This window comes from Fringilla coelebs (genome assembly GCF_963513975.1).
Source record: "Fringilla coelebs genome assembly, chromosome: 12".
Classification (NCBI taxonomy): domain Eukaryota; kingdom Metazoa; phylum Chordata; class Aves; order Passeriformes; family Fringillidae; genus Fringilla; species Fringilla coelebs.
The window spans coordinates 20,569,316-20,594,531 of record NC_140038.1 but is presented as its reverse complement, the minus strand read 5'-3'; the positions used below and the strand labels follow the sequence as shown (position 1 = coordinate 20,594,531).

Below are 25,216 nucleotides of genomic sequence, written 5' to 3'. Positions count from 1 at the left end.
GGAGTGCACGAGGTCACCAACTCCTGCTGCTGTCAGAGCACTCAGGAGGGAAACTGGGTGAAAAACAAAACCACCACGTGGACATGGAGCTGGACACTGCAGCTCAGTCCAGTACAACTGGAGGCAATGCAGAGGAGGAATTTTTGATTTGTGCTGCTCCCTGAACCTGCGGTGCAATCTCTGACGTGGCGAACACCGGGAGGTTAAGCTGCACTTAAACAAGATCAGGAGGGCTTCACTTTGGATTTGTCAGATTTACAGATGGTAAAACTGAAAATAAATAAATAAAAACTGCTGCCTCAGCTGAGCAAGATCAACCTAAAAAAAAACCCCAAGCAACTAACATAGTAACAACCCAACAACCCACTGCTGTGGCTGACTTGAGGACAAGATGCAGCAGTAACTCTTCCAGGGTGCCCTAAAATAAGGTGATCTCTTTCCCTGGAGTCCTTATGCTCTGAACAGAGACAAACGACTTTGAAACTGTCACCAGAAATGTTTAGAGTCTCCCTCCAACCTCCCTGCTCCACAAGAGAGCTATATTTGTTTAAAAAATCCCCACAAACCAGGAATGTGTGATAAACACAACTTCATGTGTAAGGTGATCCTACAACAGCTTGTGCAAGCTGGGACTGCTGATTCCTCTTTTTGGTCTGGGCAATAAATGTAAATTCAGCCATGCATTAATGTCTGCTGCAGATATTTTATAATCTGAATATTCTCCTGTGGTCCAAAGCTGCCCAGCAGCTGCTGTGGGTGGCACCCAGGGCACCAGCACTGCTGCAGCCCCACCTTCACAGCACACCCACAGCAGCAAAAATGGATTTATTACTGTTCCAGGGGCAATTTTTCTTTAATGGAACATGCAAGAGATTAATGGAGGAGCTGGATTTTAAAAAGGGCAACTAAAAGCAGAAAATAATTTCATACATTTATTCTAAAGTAACTAAAGAGGCAGGAGAAGCAACACTCCCATTTTACACAGCTTCAGCATGGTGTTTAATTGTTTTAAAGTATGCAAAGGATGCAGTTCTGCATGACAGCTCTCAATAAGCAGCATGTGCATGTGAGAACATGGGGAAGAAAGTCTCTCTTTTAAGAGTTTTCATGGCAGTGACTACTGAACAGTCAAATGAAATTTAGCTCAGAGGTTTTCACTGCAATCAAGTTCTGTGTGCAGAAAAAATGTAAGAACAGCAGTTCAAGCATGGATTACAAACCCAGATAAGCTGCAGGAAGACAGAAGCTGAAGACACCTGATAGTCATGGGAAGAGATTTGGATTTAAAACAAAAAGTTTGCCTTACACTGCCCAAGAAAAACCCTTTGACCAAAGTAATATGGAACCATAAAGACCCAAGCATAGAAAAAAAGAGGTATTTTAATGTGAATAAAAATCATACTCTAGGAAAGTTACAACACAAACTTTTATCTCACCTCTGTGCATTATTTTATGCTTTTCTCTCAGATATGTGAGTCCTTTTATTACCTAGAGACAAATGAAAAGCAAATTAATTTAGGAAGCAGAAGAGAGAGTTGGATGCTTTGTCTGCACAAGAATTCCAAATGCATGCAGCTTAACAGAAACCCCAAAATGTTTCAGAAGACCCCAAAATGTCACTGCCAATCAACACTGAGTTTTAACCTGTCGCTTCAGCTCGGACTAGAAAAATGAAAAACAAACCCAACCCCTTCCTGGGAGTTCTGTGTACAGGGAGCTCTGTGCAGATTCTTGCTGCAGAATGAGAGGAAAAGGTAATACTGAAAAATAAGGAAGTGTTAATTCAGCTCTCATCCAGAAGCATCAACTGATCCCAAAGCAGCAACTCCAAGCACACACCCCAGAATGTGTTACTCATTCCAGTGCCCACAGCTACCAACTGAAACATGAAAAACCACCCTGAAAAGCTTGGGAATGTTCCCTCCTCCCTCATCCCATCCCCCTGATGTGGCACTGCCCAGCCCAGCCCAGAGGTGCCACCCCCTGCCCCACTCACCGCAATGCTGACTTTGCCCAGGATCTGCTCTGGAATCCTCCCAGCCTTTTTCAGCACTTGATCCAAGGAGCCACCATCCTAACAAGAAATATTTGAACAGTCAAACTTGAATCAAATTACTCTAAAATATTTTAAGCAGGGCTGTAAACTGAAGCCTTAATTTGTTTAAAAAAAAAAACCAAGTTGTTCTTCATGTTTGCTTTAACACTGTTGTGGTGCAAATCTGAAATAAATAAATCAGGGAGGAATCAGTCAGGTTTGTGTTTATTTTAAATAAACATTTGGCCACTAACAGCATCCACTCAAATAAACACTGCACACAATGCTCTTCCAGAGCAGCACTTCCATGGTTTGGATCTCCTTAAGGAAGCACTGTCCACAAACAGTGACAAGCAAGCAGGAAGGACTTCACAGCTTTCTGTAATTTTCAGCCCAATGCATTTTCTTTTGTCACATCCATCCACCATAATCCTCCCCCTCCAAAGACAGAAAAAAAGATTTTATTGATCCTGATTTCTGAGGCTGAAAACTCTTCATACTGAAAGAGACAGAGATTTCTGCTTGAAAATCCCAGAAGGATGGGGCTGGAAGGGACCTCTGTCCTGGGGCAGGGACACTTCCCACTGTCCCAGGCTGCTCCAAGCCCTGTCCAGCACTGCCAGGGATCCAGGGCAGCCCCAGCTGCCAGAGGCACCCCAGGAGGATGAGAGAGCCCAGATCCCTGTCCCAGAGCAGCTCCTGCCCAGGAGGAGCTGCCTCTGTCAGTTCTGCAGGTCCAGGGTGACTCTTCCAAGGATGGTTTGGCACAGAAAGATCCCAAATAGAGAGAAAATGTTTTGAAGGTTCCCTGGTAAGCCATGGCCTTGTTTATTAGATTAAATAAACTGCCTGCATGCACACACACCCCCAGCAAAGGCAAATATATCCCACTGTTGCTAAGAGCTTTTCAAAAGGAAAACTGGGAAAAATGTTGTTTATTTTTAGCAACTGATTCAACAATAGACTTGTGCATAAGGTCTGGATTCTCTGGAGCACAGCATATACAACCAAAGAAGAAATTGAAAAGTTATTTTTCCAATTTAAAACCATATCCTGTTGTCTGGATCAGCACTGGGTAACTCCCAATGCTTGCCATAAAGATCCAACTGGAGTAATTAATTGCCTTCTGCCTTAACCTCCCCTTTGGAAGTTCCCATCAACCTTTACACATGGTGAAAGCAAAAAAACTGAACACAAAGGTTTATTATTTGAGGACTCAAATCTACAACTCTTAGGAGAAGGGAAGTATATAAATACTTATCTGATCACGTATTTTTGTGAAAAACACACCCACATACTCCACACTTGATTAAAAATACACCAGCAGAAAAAAAATATCTCCAGAAATCTCTTGCTAAACCAGCCTGAATTTCTGGACAGCTGCCTCTGCTGAGACACTGGTATATTAACCATAATTTTATTACAGAAAAAAGCCTTTTTTCCCCTTCCCTGAGGAGCAGCTCTGATCCCAGACAAGGCTGAACACAATTCAGCTGCCTTGTCTTGGCTGCAGCCTTCAGTGTCTTGCAGGAGCTGCCTCCAACCCTTTTGCCTGTTAAATACCTGCTGCTAAGCAAAGTTAGGCATTGATCTTGAATTCAGGTACCTAAAAATATCAAACACTCAAGTTCCATGCCCGTTCCACCTCCAACTTTTTGTTCATAATCCTGCTTAGGTTTTGTAACCCACTGCTAAAAATAAGATTTCTGAGTGGTAACAACTGAAAAAAAAATATACCACACTGGAGATTTTCATCCAATCTTTTATCCAAAAAGAGACCAAAAACTTCTACCAATGATCTGCATGAAGGTTAATGCTAAATTAGGACTATAACAATAAATTATTACTATAATAATAGTATAATAATGATAGTATAATAGCATAATAATAACATAAATTAAGACTATGATAATCCAGCTCTCTTTTGATTTCATAACTTATTGATCAGCTGTTCTATGTGTAAAACATTGTACCCAGTCTGGCTTGGACCAGATTCAGCACTGAGCCACCAGATTTCACCCTGCCTTCTCTCAAATTGAAAATGTTTGCTGTCAGACATAATATTCCCTGTCAGATATATTATTTCCTGCTTAGGAACCTACAAACCCTGATTGCTGCTTGTGATTTTCTCATTGACAAATAAATTGAGACTCTTTAGGCCTTTTATTTCTCCTCTGGAATGTGGCAACACACAGGCTCCTTCAGCAACTGCAGCTGTGCACATCTGTGACATTTAACATTTCTCCAACAATGCCCAGACAGTTTTTTTACCACCTGCTTTCCTATTTTCACTCTGCTTTTCCATTCTGAGAGCTGGAATTCCCATTCCCAGCAGGAATTTGGATTTTGGGGGTGCACACCTTCCCCTGGGCTCCCACATCCTGGAGCCCGCCTGGTGAGCGCTCGTTCCTAAGCAACCATCGATTCCTTCTCCAAATTCTGAGGGACCACAGAAGCATTACAACAATCACATGCACTTTCCAGAAAAAATACAGCTTCTCTCCAAAGAAACAGCTCTTTTCAGGGGAAAAAATAAAGAGGTCTTTGGCTGTATTGTGCTCTGTGTTGTTAAAAACCTCCACCAAGTGAGGCAACAAATTCAACTGTCCCTTAATTACAGAAAATTTACTTTTCATGTTTTGAGTCCATATGGCTGGAGAAAGGCAAACAGATGTCGAGAAGAATGTGTACTTTGTATGAAAATGAAACACGGTGAAAAATATTTTTTTGGCGTTAAAAAAGTTGTGTAAGATCCCTCTGGGCTTGCTTACTGTTGTTCATCTTTGCATTTTCTGTAACATTTTAAAAAGGGACAAAATATGGATTCATATAAATAAGAAAAAAAAAAATAGAATCTGCACAGCTGCAGCATCAGTGATCTGGTTCATTCTGCAGAAAAAACAAACTGAACCCCGGTCAGAGCAAGTGTTTAAGTAGCAGGACTGGGTAAATATTTTGAAATACAACAAAAGGATAAAAAAGAAGCAATTGGGAAGCTACATTTGTGCAGGGCAGACACTGGAGAAGGGGATAAAACATCTCCTATCAATCCCAACCTCTGATTTGCAGAGTAAATCCAAACCTCATCTTCAGAGGAGAAGAGAACTCGGGTAACTGCAGTGCTGGTGGCTCTGAGGGTTTGCAGGAAGGCTCAGGGAATAACCCCAGGGGAAAACTCCCAGGAAATAAATTTTCTGAGCACCCACCATGTGCTCCATGCAGATGGAGATGATACCTCAGGTTTTAGCTTTTATATTTTTCACATTTTGTGCTGCTTTAGTGTGTACTTCTGAGCTTCACATTTGGGGATGCTGAGCTCTCTGCACAGAGTAGGGAAACAATTCCTTCTCTAGCTGGGGACCAAGGACAAATGATCCAAATCTCAGGCCCAAGAATATAAACAATGTGGGCTGGAGAGAGGAAAACAAGCAGGGTGGGACTGCAGGGGCTGAAGCTGGGATGGGACAATGAACTGCAAGGTGCAAATGGAGCAGAACTGATCCCAGGGAGAGACCCCGTGCCCCATGTGCATTTTGGGGCCATTTTGGTTCATCTTGGGTGCAGCCCTGGCTGGGCTCTGCTGCTGCCCCAGGTGCATCCATGGAGGAGATCCTTTGGATAAATCCCTGCTTTATTCTGGAACTCTGTCCAGCCTCTGCTCCAGGTCAGCCTTTACAAGGCACCAGAGATCTCCTATCAGTGATAACCCACTGCTGCACTCACCATGTGCTCCATGCAGATGGAGATCCCTCCATCAGTGGATAACCCATTCCTGGCACTCACCATGTGCTCCATGCAGATGGAGCTCTCCCCATCAGTGGTTAACCCATTCCTGGCACTCACCATGTGCTCCATGCAGATGGAGATCCCCCCATCAGTGATAACCCATTGCTGGCACTCACCATGTGCTCCATGCAGATGGAGCTCTCCCCATCAGTGGATAACCCACTGCTGCACTCACCATGTGCTCCATGCAGATGGAGATCTCCCCATCACTGTAGAAGGCCCCATAGAAGCCCACGATGTAGGGGGAGTTGCACTCGTGCAGCACCTGCAGCTCCCGGATGATCTGGTTGCGGATGGCTGGCTTGATCTCCAGGTGGATTAACTGCAAAAGAAACCCACTCAGTAAAATCAAATCCACTCTTCAGGAGTGATTTGTGCCTTTCAGAGAGGTTTTCAACACCTGGCAGGCCCTGAGATGTCCTGATGTCAGAGCTGACTCTGCTTTGAGCATCTCATGACCTCCAGAGGCCCTTTCCAACCCGAATTATTCTACAATTTAACTGTAAAATAATCCATCCTTGCTTTCCTAGTGTGTGGGAAATGGATTTGTAGAGAATTCTTAAAGCTTGACAGAAGGTTCACACAGTATGTATTTGTATGTAAACTGATGTATGTCATTTGTATGTAAAAGCTGATAGGCTAAAAAACACTTATAATGTATTGAAATTAAAAAATAGTTGGCTTCTGATTGTGATGCTGTGAATTATAACATCTGTACTCTCTCACCTTTCACATGAGACTGAAAATGGAATAAAAGTTTTTAAAACACCTCTCAGTTGCCCCATCTTTGGGTCAAAAAAGGGCAAAATCCAACACTAGTGACCATGGGAAAACACTACAACACAGCACCCAGGAAAAGGCAGGAATTCCATCCTCTTTACACAAAACACTTCTCCAGCAGAAACTTTTTGTTGCAGCACATTTCCTTAGGGAAATGTGTCAAAGATGCACTGACTCAGAGGCAGCTGCTGAAAAATAGCTGTCCAGGTGTTTGTAAAGCATTAGTGGAAGGAATGAGCTGAAGCTGCCATTAAAAGCTCCCATTAAAAGCTCCCCAGTACTTTTTGCCCACCAGACTGTTTATCCCACACAATACAAGTGGGTTTCCTATGTGAAAGGAAAGATTATGGAAATGAAATTTTGGTTAATAAATGGAAGAAAAATCACAATTCAGCAAACATCTCAGTTGCATCAAATATTAATGAACTGGGTCAAAATGTCCTGTTAGACCTGCAGCAGATGAAAAAACAAAAATCAATTAAATTGATTCAGTTCAAGAAAACCTCATTGACTTGTGCATTTTGTAATTCTCACATCTCAGAACTGGGCATTTTCCTTTGCTTCTCCCCAAACTGCCAGTGTCCTCAGCAGAGTTTTTTCTTAGCACATTTTCCTTTATTTTTGCTGAAGATGACACTGTCCCCATCTTAAAAAGAAATACCTTAAAAAGAAAATTATTTTTATACTATCTTTTAAAGAAGTCTTCAACTTCTGAATCAAAAAAAGGGAAGTTCCCAGTGTAGTAAAACAATGGGACCTGGGATGAGTGTTCTGTTCCCAGGGATATTGACAGGAAGTGAAAGCTCCTCATGTAAACTAAATGAGAATTAAAACATCAAGCTATTTCAGTCACAAAAAAAAAAAAAAAATCTCAGTTCTCTTGCAAACTAGGTCACAACTGCTCCAGGTTGTAAAGCATGAAAAATACTCTCAGAGAAGGAAAAATCCCTTCCTGCCCAGAAATTGCATCCCAGGATGGAACTACAGAACAGGAGATGCCACTGAACTCCACTGCATTCCCTCATTCCCATTTTTTTGAGTTCTCTTCTTCTCCAGTCTCATCCAGAGCTCTTTTCTGCTGTGGGCCTGTGAAGGAAACTCTGAAGACAGGTGATACCTTTTCCATTCCTCTAAATTTACTGCCCAGGATACAGAATATTGCCACTTTTGTCTAAGTGATAATTTCCAGTAATTTTTTAGGCCTCCTACTCCTGAGTGAGAGGAAAAGGAGGAACAAATGCCAATCCTTTCATTACTAACACGTGTGACACTGCTTCTGAAAAACGGGGATGCTCATGTAGTCTGAGGAAGAGCAACATTTCCTACTGATGGAAACACATCCCCTTCTCTGAAAGCTGGCATTAAATAGTAATTTTTGTGTGTCACCACCAATTATTTCTCTGAATAAATTCACTGTATTTCAGAGACAACACCCTGTACAAACACCATCCCCAGGCTGCTCTTTCTGACCCCCTCACCTTTCTTGCCATGATGAGGCCGGAGGGTTTGTGAGACACCTTGAAGACCACACCACCATTGCCCGCTCCCAGCTCGCTGATCTTCTCAAAGTCATCATCCTTCAGCTCCCCAACCTTCTGTTTCTGGGTGAGGAACGCCTCCAGGCGCTTCCGCTGCTGCTCATCCAGCTCCAGCTCCTCCAGCTTCTTCTGCAGCGCCTCCAGATTTGTCCTGCACCAGAGAGAAGGGCAGGGCTGAGCAGGGCTGGGGGGAGCAGAGGGCAGAGTGAACCCACTCCATTCTGCACCTGCACACGCTGCTCAGGAGGAGCCAGCCTGCACAGTCACCCTGTGGGATGTGTTGCTGCACCTCTGATTTAAGTAAACTGTGTTTTATTGTTTTATCCCAGATAAAACAATGGCAAACACAAGATAGCCAGCTTCCCCATCCCTGAGGTCCTGCCCCAATCACCTCCAGGAGTGGCTTCGTGACTCTGCACTTCTGGTCAGAGAGAGCTCCTGAATCACAGCACTCCCTGCTATTTTTAGTTGTGTGTTTTCAAGGTGGTGTTGTAATTTCCTCCTGAGTTTGCCTAAATGTTTTATTGACTGATTTCCACAGCACTGTATAGCCAACAATTCATTCACAAGTTTCTAATTTAGTTATTAGTAAAAAGTCATCAAGCCCAGACAAACACACTCAGAACAAAGTCACTGGTAATGTGGAAGTCTTTGGCCCAAGGGTTTTAAGCTGACATTAATTTTGTTTAAGGACACATCTGCTGGAAACCTCATTTTAACATGAGGATTCATGTTTTTAAGCAACACAAAATAGAAAACCAAAACTTTATGCAGGAGTTAAGTTTGGAACTACAGATATAAGTTCAGTGTTCCAGGAACATTTTAACAACTTCAGTTCCTATGGAAATGCTTCATTCCAATATGACAACTTAAAGGCTCCTTTAAAATTTCCTGCTTCCAAGTGCAATAATAAATTGCTGCAAGAGTAAATATTTAACAGCAAGAACCTGTTTTGCCTCACCAAATTTATGCAATGTTCCCAGGGAATACAGCGTTGCTAGGATGAAGAATTTGAGGGAGATAATCTATTTCTTCAGAAGTATGAAGTACAGAACCCCTTTCCATTAAAAAAAAAAAAATAAATTTCACCAATAATCAAAACTATTTCTATTCAATGCTTCATAAAATGTTCACTCTGAAAATCTGTTGTAAAAGGGACGTTCTCACAGCCAGTGAGGAGCTGGTCAGCTGAGAGGATACATGACTGCTACCACAACTGCCTCTATCTTACCTTAAAAATCAAGTATCTGCACCAAAACAAAATTATTTTTATACTATCTTTTAAAGAGAAACTTCATTTCTGTCCTCATACCTTGTTTGATACCTATATAATCACACACCAATAATCCTGGAGTATCCCCACTGAAAAATCCCCCAGGTAGATAAACGTGGCTTACACGAACATCCAAGTTAATCTTTTTCCTGACTCTGTTTTAAAGAGGAATCATTAAGAAAGAAACACATTTTTTTGAAATTCAGAAATGCATAACTGAATGATTAATCCCTGGATTTTTTTTTCCCCATCAAATGTGCCCAGTGAAGCAAACAAATTCCAGGCTGAAATCAAAGTGAGGTGTGTCTTTCCTAGAACACCCCTGATCCAGCTCTTCTTACACCATGAGTGAGAAGTCAAGCACCCCTCACTTTCTTGCAATAAACTCCAAAACAATAAATGCTGGACACAAACTCCACGTTTCACCCTGGAAAATTACTGCTGTGAGAAGGCAGAACTCAAATCTTCATTATAATTTACAGGTTTTGAGAAGAAACTTGCAGTCAGTTTAAGGATTACTGAATAAGGCAGGGTTGTCCATTTGGAATTTAAAAAAAACCAACTAGAGACACAGAAACAGGATGCAACAAGGGTTTCCTTGCTGTGCTTTGAAGAAAACAACTATTCAGTTTTTCTCTCAGGCAGAAGGGGGTTTTTGGCTTTGGAGACAACACAGAGATGCTTGAGCACATGACTTGGAGCAGACAGACTGCTGGTGTGAGGGAACAAACAACTGTCCTGCTGATGCTTTAGGAACAAAAACACTTGCTAGGATAGCACTTCTCACATCTATTTAGTCTAATGTTTGTCTGGAGAAAGCTAGTTTTTTAATATAAGTTGCCTGCTTATCTAAATAAACTGGGTATTCACTTCAAACAGGTATTCCTGGCTTGAAATGATGAATTATTGCTGGGGTCCCTGCTTGAATACAAGTCAAGAGGTTCCAAAGGCTCTCCCAGATGGGAAAGCCTTGATCTCATGAATTTCAGCACCTCAGGTTTCCCCACCAGGTGTGGCCACCAGTCAAATCACCAGAATGTTCTAAACTCTAATTTCATTACTTGCAGTGATGAGCAATGAAGTTCTCAGATTTTCAGGACCAATTCTCTAACTGTAAAGTGAATTAATCTGAAAGATATGAACCCAACAAATGCATTGTCAGAATCACTATTCAGAGTGCAACTACCAACATCTCCAGGTAGCTTTATGAAGAGAACAGAGCTATCATAACTGAATGCCAGGCATCAGGAAAGAATTGATTTTTTTCATCCTGGTTCTTTGCTGGAAGGACTGGACATTAATCAATTTAAAATGCAGACAGGTAAACAGAAGTTGTATTTTTGTCATCTAAATTGGTGGTGTAACCTACTCAGGGTGTTTCCAGGAGGCAGGACTTTGGAAGTTTCAGCTTTTCAACTCCAACTACTGTAAGAACACTCCCCTGACTGGTGGCTGGGACTGTCATCACCTGGCCCCTCCCCAGGTAAAAACATCACAGCAAGTTCCAAAGCACAGAGAAACAGGGGGGAAAGTAAATCATTACACAGGAAGTTTTACAGACTGAATGAAACCAGCACATCCAGAATACAGAAGAAGGAATACTTTAGACAGTTCATCACCAGGCACCACAAAAATGTTCAGGAACTTTGGCAGCTAAAATAGCAACATGCTACTGTGCAACTGTCTGCCTCCAGAAAGAGCACTGGGAGTCACTTAATCTTCTATAAAACTTTTATTCAGAGACAAAGATTCCTATTAAAATTCATCCCCATTACCTGCTGCAGTCTTGTGGTTGTGTTTTTCACTGTCAAGGCACCATGGCTTTGCCAGGGATCCATCAAAGCAGGAAATCATCAAATCAGCTCAGGGCTCCACGGTGCCAAGCACCACTCTGAAGCAATAGGTGATCATTTCATTTATTGCTAGCAGTGTGGGAGCCAAGCACTCTCTAAACTGCACCAGGGATGGGATCCAGCTCTCCCAGGGTGATCCTTGGGATGAAGCCACGGGGGGGTCAGAGCTGCTTCCTCCATTTGGTAAGGAAACAGAGGAATCCCACAGAACACCAGCAGTAAACACCTCCCTGCTCAGCTGGCAGGGGGAGAAGCACCCTGCACAGGCAGCAGACAGAGCCCCTGCACTCCGTGCTGCATCCTCACAATTACTGAGAGAGCTCTCCCTTCCTGCCTAAATGGAAAGTTCAAAACAATACACACTCAGGGCAAGTTCTTGGGAAAGCTGGTTGTTTCTTCCTGTCTGCCAAGGGCAGCATGAGGTACCAGGTGCCCTAGAGGAGGAATTCTCTGCACCCACATTTGATCAGGGAAGATCTGTCCTATTAACTCCTATTGCTTCTTCCTTTCTGTGCTCAAGGAAGTGTTCTGACAGGGCAGCATCCCCCCACGGCACTTCTGTGACCTCCCAAGTTGGAAAAGAATGCAGAAAGAACCAAACCTGCGTTTCCTACTGCAGGCTGGGCAGGGAGGAGCCACAGACTGTGACCCAGAGATGCACAGAAGGCAAGGGGAGATCCTCAGCTCCTGGCTTTGGGAACAGCCACGTCAGCACTGAGGAAAGCACTCCTGGAGGAGATGCATGAACATTTCAGAACACACTTGCTCTCTTGGAAGCAGTAACAGGAAGAGAAATGCTGCTTGTAGGCTGCTAGCACATAATGGCATAACAAAAACCAGAAAATAAGTCCTTAATTAATACTAGTACTCCAAATCCCTGGGAGCTTTTTTTTTTTAATTCATGTTAGTGCTAAGTTAATACACTCAACCCTAAAGGCTACAGTAAAGCTGTTACTCAACACTAAAGTCTGCTTTAGAGAGAGAGGAAAAAAATGTGGCAGGGGAAAAAGGAGAAAAATCTGAGAGCCTTTACCAGTAATTTGTCAAATACCTGTTCAAAGGCATTACTATCAGCGCTGCAAGCTGAACAATTAGCATGAGTGAAAGCATCAAGAAGTACTTTCACTTTCAGATCTCCTGTCGCATGAGGATACAAAGCTTGGGGGTTGTTTTCCAGAACAGTGACATTAATGCTTTCCCCAAGCCCACACAACTGTCAGTTTGGAGAAGAAAGTAGGCAGTTCACTACATAATTTCCATGAACAACCTCAATCAGGGAGCTGAAATTAAGTGTTAGGAACATGAAGACATTCTGTGGTTTTGAGAAGACAGACTACTATGTTGTGTGACTCTGCCAAACCCGGGCAACAAGACAAATTCTTATTAAACTTTTCCTTTAGCAAAGAGCAGTTCACAGAATAACATGGAAGATAAATGTAATTCCAGAAGTCCTCCAGCTCAGAGCACAGGTGTCTGTCCGGGTTAACTCCAGCCTCACAAAACTTGCAGTCAGAGCATCAACTAAAAAGAATCCAAAATTCCCTACAAATGCAATGAGTCTGCTTTGGAAAAATACACCTTGTTGATTTTCAATCCTTGCAACGTGTTAGAGGATCTTAAAAATTTTCCCTTTTACTCAGGTGGGGTTTGTAGGTGAATTTATCACCTGAATATCACAGACTGGCTCTTTAAAGCTCATCTTGTCCCTGCCCTGCCCTGGCAGGGACACCTTCCACTGTGCCAGGCTGCTCCAAGCCCTGCCCAGCCTGGCCTTGGGCATTCCAGGGATCCAGGGACAGCCACAGCTGCTCTGGGCACTCTGTGCCAGGGCCTGCCCAGGGAAGAATTTTTCCCTAATATCTAAAATACCATCCACTTCCACATCACAGTGACACTGCATGGCATAGAGCGAGGTTTGATACTGCCAGAAAAAAAGGAGGCAGACATTTGATTAAAATCCATTTCTCAGTAAAAGGCATGCAAAACAAAACCAATAGAAAAGCACTGCTCTGTCCAGAAGAGTATCCTGCTAGCCCTAATTTAATGTAAATTCTCATTTTTCTAAGGCTGAAAGGCAGGAGTTTTAAAGAAGAAAGCAGACACAACTTCAAATCCCCTGTTGAATCTCCAACCAACTGGACAGCTGAACTTTCAAAACTCCCTCTAGGCTGGGAATCTTTGCTTTAAGCCTCCTCCTCTTTCTCTTGCACTCACCACCATCCCATTTTCCTCCCCTGAGCCAAAGCCCACCATGGGGCTCTCTAACCAATGCCACAGAGAGGGAGTTTGGGGTTTTTTCTGAGTTAAGAGCCTTCCTCAGGACTTACCATTGCATTCAAAATTTGCCCTAAATCAACTCTGTAATCTCAAGAAATTCTACAGCCAAATCTTCAGAACCAGAAATCCAAGCTCTCCATCTCCCTTCCATGTCTGTGCATGATTTTTCCCAGCCAACACTACACATTATCAGGATAAAGGAACCCAGGGCAATTAAAACTTCCTTATGGACAGAAAAATGAACTTATTGATTGGATAGTTAAAGCACAAAACAGAGGATACATAGAATTATAAATTCTGATCATCAGCTGACACATATATTTACCCAAGGCCTGCATTCCCATTGTTTTATATCTCTGGATTAGGAGTTAAATATAATGACAAAACCAAAGGATGAGCACATGCAATAGTTACAGTAACAGTATCTTCCCAACTCTCCCATGTGGCAGCTACACAGCCTTTGAGGGCCACTACAATAATAAAAAAGATGAAGTTACAGGATCAGTTTTCAAGGCCCCTGAATTAGGCCAGGATTAGAATTGAGACTCCTCTGTGCAAGGGCTGAGCCTGGAGCACAGCAGGACAAACTCCATCCAGAGCCACAGAGACCACACCAGGGACCAGGAAAAGAAACTGCCACAAACTGCCTGAAAACAGACCAAAAACCCCACAAGTGGGATTCTGAGCAAGCCAGGATGGAAGGTTTGCCTGTATTTCAAATGGATGGGTTGCATAACACTGAACATTTGTCAGCAGAGCCATTTAGCAAAAGAAAGTAATAACTTTTACCTAATATATGAATGGAGTGTACCAATACATACAGAAATATTCCCATATCTATATCCAAAGAGAACATTTTTTTTCCCCAAAAGAATGTGTTCTGCAATCTGCTGACTCATCTTCCCACCACACTGAAAAAAAGTTCTGGAAAAGCACAGAACAATGCTGAGTTGTACAAAACCCTGCAAGAAAGGAGGAAGAGCTGCCAGGAACTTTCAAGGGTTTGTTATAAAAACCCATAAGGAGATTTTAAAGAAGATTCTCGTTCATCCAAAGAATCCCACACTGTTGGAATATTTCCATCCTGGTGCTCAGGATGCAAAGGAAAATAATCTGCTTTTCTTGTATCCCTTGTTAAGGACTCCACTTGATGGATGAGGCTGGATCCAGGTGGAAATCCCATCCTGAGGTGTCAGCAGGGAGGAGTTCTGCTGGAATCCACCTTCCTCCTGCCCAGACAGGACTCAGGATGACAAAGGCTCCTCCACAGATGTTTGCCAAGAGATGCTGAGCACTGAATGAGCCTTGCCCAGGTGTGCCCCTGAACTTCTGCTCCAAAGAGTAACCATGATTTTGTCTGAGTAATACTGAGCACATATCAAAGCAGGAATCATCTGAGTACTGATTTCTAGGGACAAAAGTGATTAGAAAAAGAAATACACTGCTTCCTCAAAAAAAAAAAAAAAAAAAAATTAAGACGTCTTTGGAAGAAAGAACAATTCCCCAAAAATTCACTTTTGCCAGCTAACATTTCTTCCTCCAAGAGACATTCTTGTGTTTTGACAGTGGAATTTGCACACTTTCCACAGCCCAGGCAGCCCCCAGGGCAATGGTGGGAGAAAAAATGCAGCTGTAAAGAAGGTAACGCAGGCAAAAAGGGGGAGGAGCTTTTTTACTGGAAAATTGACAAGTCAGTAATTGAAAGGGAACAAGCTACCTAAAGGTGAGATGGAAAGGTTTGTCAGACCTCATAGAAAATTCCTTCCTCAGCTCATTTCAGAATGTTTTTCCTGTTTACAGTAAAATGCATTAAAAAATCCACTCTAAAAAGTGGCTGGTGGTTTTCCTGCCTCATGTAAATTCCCCACAATTTTCATGTTTGGGTTTTTTTAAGTTAGTGCTAACTCAAAACCTCTTTTCCCAGGCTAACAACAGCAGCACTGTTGCTATACCAATAAATATTTCAGCTACATGTTGGCTTTACCCAGACCCTCTCAATCCTTTTTTCTTGCTGTGAGACAACACTGGAAGGTCTGGCAGGAGATTTGTTCCTCTTGAGACAGAGACCTGAGCCTGCTCCACTAAAATCTGTGCAACTCAGGAATTGCTGCAATTCCTGAATTCCAGCATCTCCCTGTGCTCTGTCCCTCATCCTGCCAAGGCAGCAGGTGATGGTCTCATTCTGCCCCAAGGCTCTCATTCCCATTTACAAATTAAATCCCATTTCCAGTGGGATTATTTCCCTGGCTGAGCTGACCCTGTGGCTACCCCAGTGCTGGTGGGCAGAGCTCTGAGAACTCCTCAGGGCTCCTCTGGGGGGTTCTGAGCTCTCAGCCAGGAGAGGAGAGACTCTGCAGAAGGAGCAGGATCTTGCACAAGCTGTGTTGTGAAATCACACCTCTGTGCCTCCCTGTAAGGACAAGAAAAGCAGCTGGATGCAGAGCAGAGCTGCACTTCCCTCACCACTTATCCTCCTCACATTTCCTCAGCAACAATTATTTTTACACCCAGTTTTTAACTCCCCTAAACCAACTGAAGCTTTTTAAGCTCATACAAACTAAAGTGTTCCTCCATTACCATCATTATGCTCAAACCTGACTGTCAGAACATAACAAGACAGTATTAAATGTCTTAAAATCCCTCCTACATCCATAATTGTCAACAAAAAGCTGCCTACAGCCAGCAAGAGCTGCACAGGTCAGTGTGCCCCTTAATTCATTAATTTCTGTGCTACTGGTGTACACTTAGCCAGAATTTTTTTCAGCACAAGTCTGTGAGGTGCTGCAGGCTCTGACTTTTCATTATTTTATTATCACAGATCACATGTTCTATTAGTGTACTTAAGTAACATTAAAATGGTATTTCTAATTCAGTGAAGGACAATGCCAGGCTCAAGCACATTAAAAGAGAAAGCTGTGCATGAGTATATTTTAATTTAAAATGCACTCTCTCATATCACATGTATTTGAAAGTTTGATTAATCCTTCATTAGTAGGGGATTTTAAAAAGAGGTTTTTCTGTCTTTTTTTTTCTTTTTTAATATTTAAAAGCCTGCAGTAATTCTACATGTATATGGAATGCAACTGCAATCCAACCAGATTGGTCATAAAATTCCAGGGTTTAATCTTCCAGAACACTGCACACAGGCAAAAAAACTCCCCTGATGTCCAAGGAATTCCAAAGGGGAAAAAAAAACCCAAATAAAAAATCCCCCCAGGAAGCAAGGCAGAAATGACCCTGCCAGCATTAAAGTGAACAACTCTGTGAAAGTCTTCCTGTCCTTTTATCTAATCTCACACCCAAGAAACTGATAAAAAACCTACTCCATGGAGGACAAATCCTCTTGGAACAGGATCCACTGGGAAAGAGCCCACAATGGGAACTTAAAGCCCAAAAACCCAAACCCAAAGCCCCACACCCCCATTTCTCTGATGGGACATAGCCTGCCCCTCTACTCCTCAAAAACCCAAACTGAAGCTCCCTTGAGAAAGACACTGAAAAACACAAAAATTGCAGGAAGCACAAAAAGTAAACAACTGTTTACTTTGTAAATTGTAATATATATTGAAGTGCAAACCAGTTCTGCACAATCCCCAAACTTTTCTTTGCCAAGCGACCGCAGGGAGTTGCAGCAGCCATTTAGGGACCTCCTTAAATGCAATTTAACTAGAATAAACAGCAGCAATAAGAAAAGGCTGATTAATTAATACTCAAACTATGACTGGAATTTGCAGTCACCCATTTTTACAAAATTACTCTGGCTTGGACAATTCTAAGGCATAGATTTGTTATAATTAAAGCTTTAAAAAGAGAAAACCCTGAATAACCACATTGTACCTGATGACTTGGTTCTACTCCCAGTTTGCTTTGGATTTTCTTTCTTTTTCAAAGAGAAATACAGCTCCTAAGGTGGTATAAACCTATGGACAGCATCTTAAATCTCTCTCAAGGGCCCATTTCTTTTCACCACATCAGAAAAGATGCAAATTCTGTTGCCTACCTTTTTTTTGCTCTCATTTTTATCTAATTAAACACAAACCTCCCTATTGCAGCCGATACTTGACATCTGAGATTTGCAGAGGTCACAGCTCAGGCTTGATTTGGGAGACACCAGTTGTTGCTAAAACACATACACAGTGAGACTTTGAAAAGAACTGTATTTTGAAAAAAAAATACAATTCAATCCTATCGTGTCAAAGCTCATAAAATACATAAAAGTCAGTGGCACTCAATTTTTAAAAAGAATTGTTGTCATTTTTGTATTTTATCAAATCCCAGGCACTTTTGGAAGGTTTATATTTTAACACCAGAGCTGGGAAAGTTGTTTGGATTTATTAAGACAAGGTAAAAAAGTCAGGTTTCAGAGCAGTTAGTTTGACCCTTCTCTTTGGTTTTTTTTGTTTGTTTTTTTTTTTTAATTTCAAAGACACAATTACAGAACTTCATGAAACACCTTTCTTTCCATGTGAACAAAAAACTTAATCTAATATGGAAAGTGGCATTATCTCAAAACTTGCTTCTTTGTCCTACCTCACGTTCTGAGGCTGGGTTGGCTTCAGAGAAACAAAAATTGATTGAAAATTGTCAGACAGTGAAAGCAACAGAGACTTAGAAGTTTGAAAGGAACATAAACCCATAAATTGGAGATTTGTTCTTGTTTCTTTTGGCTATTAAGACACCAAACATTCAGCCAGAAGAGTTTTCCTTCAATTAATTTTCATTCAGGTTTGCTCGGCTGGGTTCTTTTCCTTTCCCTACAGAAGCTTTGCACAATTATATCTGTGCAGCTCCAAGGAATGAAATTAAATCTGCAGCTGGCCAGTGTCATCTTGGTTTCAGCCCGAGGAGCTGAGGCAGCTCAGAGCCGCAGAAAGGTTCGGCCCTCGCCGTGCGACCGCGGCTCCGCGGAAGTGTCAAAAGCAGAAGTGAAGCTCAGGGCACAGGAAAACCTCTCATGAAGTTGTCTCTATTGTCCAACTGGGCACAGCCAGGGATTGGGAAGGCCCTCGGGAAAAATTATTGGTACGGGATGTTGTGGTTAAGTAATAGCTACAAGTAACAAAATCTGCTGTCGGAAAGAAACATTGTGAAATTTTCATTTAAATATTTGGGATACAGGTATTTAAATTGTAAGTGTGCTAACTCCCCTTCATACTACCTTGCCAGGAAAAAGAGGGATAAAAAATAGAAAAAGAAAGGAAAAGAGGAAAGAGCCAGGCACATGAGACCCAGGCCTCCTGCATACTCCTAAAGCCCCACACCACGTGCTATAATAAGCTTTCCCTTGTTCCAGTCAATGAGCTCCCATCACCAAATAAGGATGAAGACAGAGGACAGGACACAAATGCAAAGCAGGACATCCTGAATCATCCAGCCCCTTCTTTCATTTCCTCCCTTTCCCCTTCCTTTCTGCCAGGAAGTCACGGTGTCAGAAGCGCTCATTCCTAAAAGCATTAATGAGTTACAGAACCTTCCCCCTGTGACAGAGAGAAAGGCTCAGAATTCCAGCACGCAGCTCCCCAGGCCCTGCACATCCGTTTGGGCCAGTGCCAAAATCGCCTTTGGGCTTGAAGAACTTCCTTCCCTTCCCTCGGGATGCTCGGATCCTTGGGGCACTCACAGACGGCAATTCCAGCGCCTCGCTCGGAATCTGCCTTCTCGCCCTGCCAAGTCCTCGAGCTCCTGCGGTGCTTTGCCGTGTCTGAGGAGCAGGGAGGCGTTTGGAGAGGCACAGGTTTGTGTATGTAACCAGTAACCAGAGCCTCGCATTGCCAAAATTCCAGGAGGGCAGGCTCGGGGCTTTAGGAAGCGTTAATATGGCAGCGCAGGGATGCACGGCATGCACAACAGCCTCGCAAACACCTGACCGAGGAATTCGGGCAGTGACCAAAGGGGGAAAAAACCCAGAGCAGGCTCGGGGAGGAAAATAAACAACCCTACAGATTAAGGAAATGAAAAACAAAACTGTTTTCAACTCAATTCCAAAAACATTTTTAAATTCTGATGCAACTGTTCTTTGCTATTTGAAATCTTTCACAACGAGGGCTTAAAATTAGCAGGATGAGGGGATATTTCCACCATTAATTAATCCTGGCTGTATATAGGACAACTGGTTGCTGAATTTACTTTCACTAAGCTACTTCTTTTAAAAATACTGGACACCTCTAAGCCTGGCAAAAGCCGGGTATAAGGTCCTGTGTGTGGCACAGATCACAAGTCTGGGGACACACACACAAACCCCAGCCAAATCAACACACGGAGCAGAAAATGAAGCAAGGCAGTTCATCAGTGCAGAAAAGACCCAGCACTCCCAGGAGTCTCCAAAGGCTTCCAACAAGTAAATGAGTACCATACATGTAAAAGCAATTTAAAATTGATGACATTTCTTGCGGGAAGAGGTACGATATTGACTATATTGGGAGCGAGTGATTTACATCAGGTACTACAAGCAGCAAGTGATTGGTGTATTAGATTTATTCTGCAGAACAAGACTAAAACGCACAGAGATCCCTGAAGACTAAATCAACGTATTCCCAACTGCCTTGAGAAAATCAACTGGAAAGTGCTACCCAAGCAAATATAAAAACACAGTATTTTTCCCCCTGTCAATCCAGAACAAAAGCTCTGTAATATTTAGATCATAATGCTTAGATACAATCAGTAACTCCTGCCAAAGAACAGTTTTTAAACAGCTCATCGCTCACTTAATCATCAAAAGAGTTTGCTAGAAATGTCACAGCTGGAGCTGTTAGATGCTGAATTTTTTATTTTTTGGGAGGTGTTTGCTTGGTTTTGGGGTTACATTTCTTTTGCGGTTGATTTAGTTATGGTTGTTTGATTTTTTTTTTAGATGTTTGGGTGGTTAAAGGAGATCTGAGCTTGTGTGAAAACGTGGCACTGATGAACACAGAGCACTTTAAAGCCCGAGAGCCGCACATGTCACTGCAAGGCAGCCTCACATCCTCTGTGTCACCGCGGTACAGCAGCACATCGCAGCTCAGTTTACATCTCCCGGAGAAGACAGAACTGACCATACAGGGGCAGGAATCTGCTCCTCCAAGACACACCTTTGTTTCAAGGCTCACTGAAGGGCTGGCCCGACACCATTGTCTAAAAATCAAGGTGTGAACATTGACCCGTGAACCTCAAATGAAAACCTGCTGTAACATTTCATCACTTGGCGGTGCCGGTGCTGTGTCTGCCTGACCGAGGCCACCCTGCCCACCCACATCCGAGAGAAACGTGCAACAGAGGCTTCACCAGCACCACCACGCAACCACCCAGTGTTCAGTGTCTTTCCCCCAGAAGTGTCCCCGTGATTAGCTCAGCCCTTCCCACATTTACAGTGTCATGTTTGTGTTGCCCACAGAGGAGCTCCGAAGCTGTTTCTCCACACACGCTCCTGCCGTAGCCAGCACAACATGTCAATTAGTGACAAACAGATCTGCTCAAACTAACGATTGTTTGGGTTAAAGCCAAGGACGAGGCAAAACAAAACAAAACACCTTTTCTACAAATATGCGGGTTCCAGTATAAATTCTCCCACACACAACGTTTATGAAATATGCCATCGCAAACGTGTAATTTGGCATTACTAGGTAATTATATAAGCTAAGAACCCGGCAGACACCATTACGGACTAGGAGAAAGGAGTTATACAAGTTTCCCCCTATTTTTTCACCAGTTTTTTTTCCCTCGCCTATGTGACAGAAGTTTGTTTACTGCCGAAGGCAGCATCCCCTCATTCCGCGGAGGGCACGGCGAGCATCCCCCGCCCTGGGGTACCCGGGAGTCCCGCCCGCGGTGCCCGCGGCAGCCGGGCCGGGGCGTGCGGGGCAGGGCGGGCTCGGAGCACCGCACCCCGCGGACAGCGCCCGGCCCGGGCCGGCCCGCACCCCGCCCCGGCGGCACTCACTCCGCAGAGCTGGTCCCGTTCACGGCGGATCCATCCGGAGCGGGGTTCAGCTGGATCGGCCCGGGCTTCTTCTTCGGCATCTTCGCCCGCACACGGCGCGCAGGGGAGCGGACGGAGCCGCCGCGGCCCCACTTCGGACAGGTCCGAGGGACTTCCTGCGGCGCGGCAAACCGGGCGGGGAGCTGCCCTTCGCGGCGGTGCCCCCGCGGGCTGCGGACAGGTGGCCGTGCGGCTGCCGGACCCCGCTCCGAGCGCTCCGAGCTCCGGCGGGCACTGCCCGGGATCGGGATGTGCCCGGCCGGGACCGCGCCGGCGCGCGCCGCCCGCACCCGTCGCGCGCATGCGCGGGGAGCGCGCGCACGCGCACGGCGGGGAGCGAGGCCGCGGGAAGCGCTGCCCTCAGAGCGCTCCTGCCCTCAGCGCGCTCCTGCCCTCAGCCCGCCCTGCCCCGGGGTGGGCGGTGGCAGCGGCAATAACGCTGCCCGGGCAGGGTGGGCAGGCCTGGCACAGACTGCCCAGAGGAGCTGGGGCTGCCCCATCCCTTGGAAGTGACCAAGGCCAGGCTGGACGGGGCGTAGAGCGCCCTGGGATAGTGCAACGTGTCCCTGCCCATGGCAGGGGATTGCACTGGGTGGGCTTTAAGGTCCCTTCCAACCCAACCGATTCTGTGATGACTTAAACAGAACCTTGTTGTAACACCAACTTGCTTCCGCAAATCGATGAACGACTGATTTTTTTTGTAAGAGTCTGCCACTTAATACTAAAGGACGTGCGAACGGCAGTATTACAAGCAGTGGGAGCAGAGGGATCCAGAGGAGAGGCAGGACAAAGGTGTCCTGTGCCATCGGCTGGACCTGGCACAGCACAGGTCACTCCGCCCAGGACGCGTGGGGCTGTCACCCCACGGGCCAGCGGGGCACGGCACCCCCGGGCAGGACCACGGCGTGTCCGTGCCCCAGTGGGCCCTTCTGCGGCAGCAAAGCTGCTTTGAGAGCAATATATATATATATATATAAAAATATCTCCTTGCTATGGTCAGTGGAAGGTGTTCTTCCATAGCAGTTCTCTCTCTACCAGGGAGAGCTGGAATGTGAAGGTGCTGTTGTTTGGCTGTGGGTCTTGCAAGGGGTTCAGGGGCAGGATATGGAATATTAAAGCACCCAAAGGCCCTGTTTGGGTGGCACAGCCAGTCTGGACACACGTGTGCAGTTAATTAACTGTGACACACACACTAATCACATGATAAGGTTCAGGAGATAAAAGGAGTTCCATGCATTTGACTTCCGTGAACAGAGTGACACTACAATCCTGCCTCTACTGCTGAGATCGGTAAAGAACTTTGCTAAAGTTTGAATTGCTTTATAAGATTAATTTCTCATTGTCTGAATCCAGCAGAAGTCAGCTGAAAACTCTTTTAAGGCCTGTGGGAGTTATACAGTGAGAAGGGCTTACGGATTTCTTCTGATTTCTGACACAGCTGAGAAATTCTTTCTCTTGCTGCTGTACATTTCTGTACCACACAGTGCTCCATCTGTCAACAAACACGACACATGGAGCAGAAAAGACTCTGCAGTTACTCATAATTTTGCTTAAGTGATAAATGAAACCTCTCACAGACACACGTGAGCTGAGAAGTGAAGCAGCACCAGGGAACTCAGCACTGAGGTGGAGGTAGTGCCTTGGTACTGGTAAAAGAGTGAAAAACCAGTCTCTTTGGCTGCTCTATTTTTTCCTGAAATTCCCTAACTGTCCTTTTCATATACAAGATACATGAACACACCACCTAAATGAGTAACATCTTTCCAGCAATGGACAGGTTTTATACTCCAATGAGTTGATTCAGACACCAGAAGAAGTGCAGAGTTAATTCCATAACAAAATTTCTGCTGTGAATACTGTGGATAAAGAACCAGCCTGAATCCTGTATGATTTAAATTTTTGTGGTTTGCAAAAGTACAATTATATTTTAATCAAAGTAATCATTAATGTTTTTACAGAAACTGAAATTATGAACAAGGTTCCCCATATATAATGCAAAAATGCTGAAGAGTTCCTATCATCTTATCCATCTCTAAAGTAATTTTTTTTTTCCACAGCTTTGCCATTAAAGTCATATTTCCTCTTTCCAATGCCAGATATTAAGGGACAGCTCCCTCCTCTGGAGTGTTTTATCCTTGCACTGAGAACACTGGACTGTGAAATTACTGATTGCATCAATCTCTTTTCAAATCCCTTTTACCAAAGCACAAAACCCAAAAAATATCTTGGATTCACTGTATCTAGAAATAAATTCATGGGCATATGGATTGATGCCACTGCAGAAATAATTTCTGTACTGTTGTCTGTAAAACAAAGAGTTTTAACTTCAGGGCATTAGTTACTAAAAATTAAGTGCATTTCTCAGCCAAAACAGAACGCATGTTTTGGAAATTTTAATATTCTCTGTGGAAGGAACTGTGTTTTGCTGTACAAACAGGTGTTTCTGGAGGTGAATGACAGAGGAAAAGATGAAGAAAAAAGAGAAGGCACTGTCATTTCAGCGAGAGGCTTCTGAGCGGGGAGACTTTCTGATTTATTGATTTCACCACTGCTTGGAAAAATAGAAATAATTTGTCTCTGAAAACAGAAGTGGAACAAAGAAGCTTGTCTTCATTACCACTTTTTTCCCCTTATAGAAACCAAAATTTTGCCTGATTTCTTGCATGAAAAGAAAACCACAATTACTATATAGAGCAATTGCATCTAAATTAAGCCAACTTTTCAAACTTGATTGCCACATAGAGCTACATATTTTACAGCCAAAACATGTGCACACAAACTTCTATTTGCAAGATTTAATACTTCTTAATCTATTTGGTGGTTAGCAAAGCAAGTTAGGGAAATAATTAGTCCCATAAAGCAATGGAATTTAAGAAGTCTGGTTTGAATTTTAATGAAATTGGCCAAGAGGATCAAAAATTATTATAAGGGAGCTGACAGAGAGCCTGACAGAGATCACACCTCCCTTGCACCTTATTTTCCTCAAGAAACACAGATTTAAAAGAGCCTTGTGGATCACAGCACAATTTGAATGCTTTGTGATATACTAAAAGCTTAGAAATTAACGTTTAAGGTGGCTGCATAATATCAAATTTAGATTAGATCAGCAAGGTATAAATGTAAATAAGTATAAATTACAAATAACTGAAATTTGCTTAATCCTTAGGATGTGACTTCCCATTAAAACAGATACAATGGGAGCACTTGTGCTGAGGGTTTATGGCATGAACAGCTTTGCCAACACAATATTTGAAGGGTTTTTTGCCAAGCAAATTCTGCTCCCTTAGGAATAAACCCCTTCAAGCGTGGAAGCAGGCAATTATCCATTTGACAGATTTGCTTTGCTGTATATTACGTGTAACAAAGCAGGAAATGAGACTGAAATATAAAATAAGGTGCTAATTTTCTGCAGTTTTTCTAATGAAATTACAGTCATCAAACAGAAACAAGCAGTAATATTTCCTTTTCACCTAAACTAGAAACCAGAAGTGTTTTCTAGAATGAAGGCAACCTGTGGGGGGGTGTTTTGTTTGTTTTTTCCTGACTTATTATTTTAGCAGCATGTGGCTGGTTATTCATTTCCTGAGGAAAAACCAATAATCAATGCTTGCCAGCATTTGCTTTTTATTTAATTAGGAACATAGGACTGGAAAGAACCACCTAGGTCATCAAGTCCAGATTCCAATTAAACACTCTTCAAAAATATTGATTAATCAAAGT

General features: G+C 43.4%; 1 protein-coding gene across 1 annotated transcript in view; it reads right to left on the bottom strand.

Moving 5' to 3' along the window:
- Positions 1–21,762, bottom strand: part of MAP2K1 (mitogen-activated protein kinase kinase 1) — a 33,020-nt gene extending 11,258 nt beyond the window's left edge. The window contains exons 1-5 of the mRNA XM_084213969.1: positions 21,458–21,762; positions 8,080–8,290; positions 5,997–6,143; positions 1,997–2,074; positions 1,437–1,488 (exon numbers count right to left, since the gene is read on the bottom strand). Of these exons, the coding sequence (XP_084070095.1) occupies positions 1,437–1,488; positions 1,997–2,074; positions 5,997–6,143; positions 8,080–8,290; positions 21,458–21,537 (568 nt within the window). The 5' untranslated portion in view covers positions 21,538–21,762. The remainder of the gene's footprint in view (positions 1–1,436; positions 1,489–1,996; positions 2,075–5,996; positions 6,144–8,079; positions 8,291–21,457) is intronic.
- Positions 21,763–25,216: the final 3,454 nt, after the last annotated feature.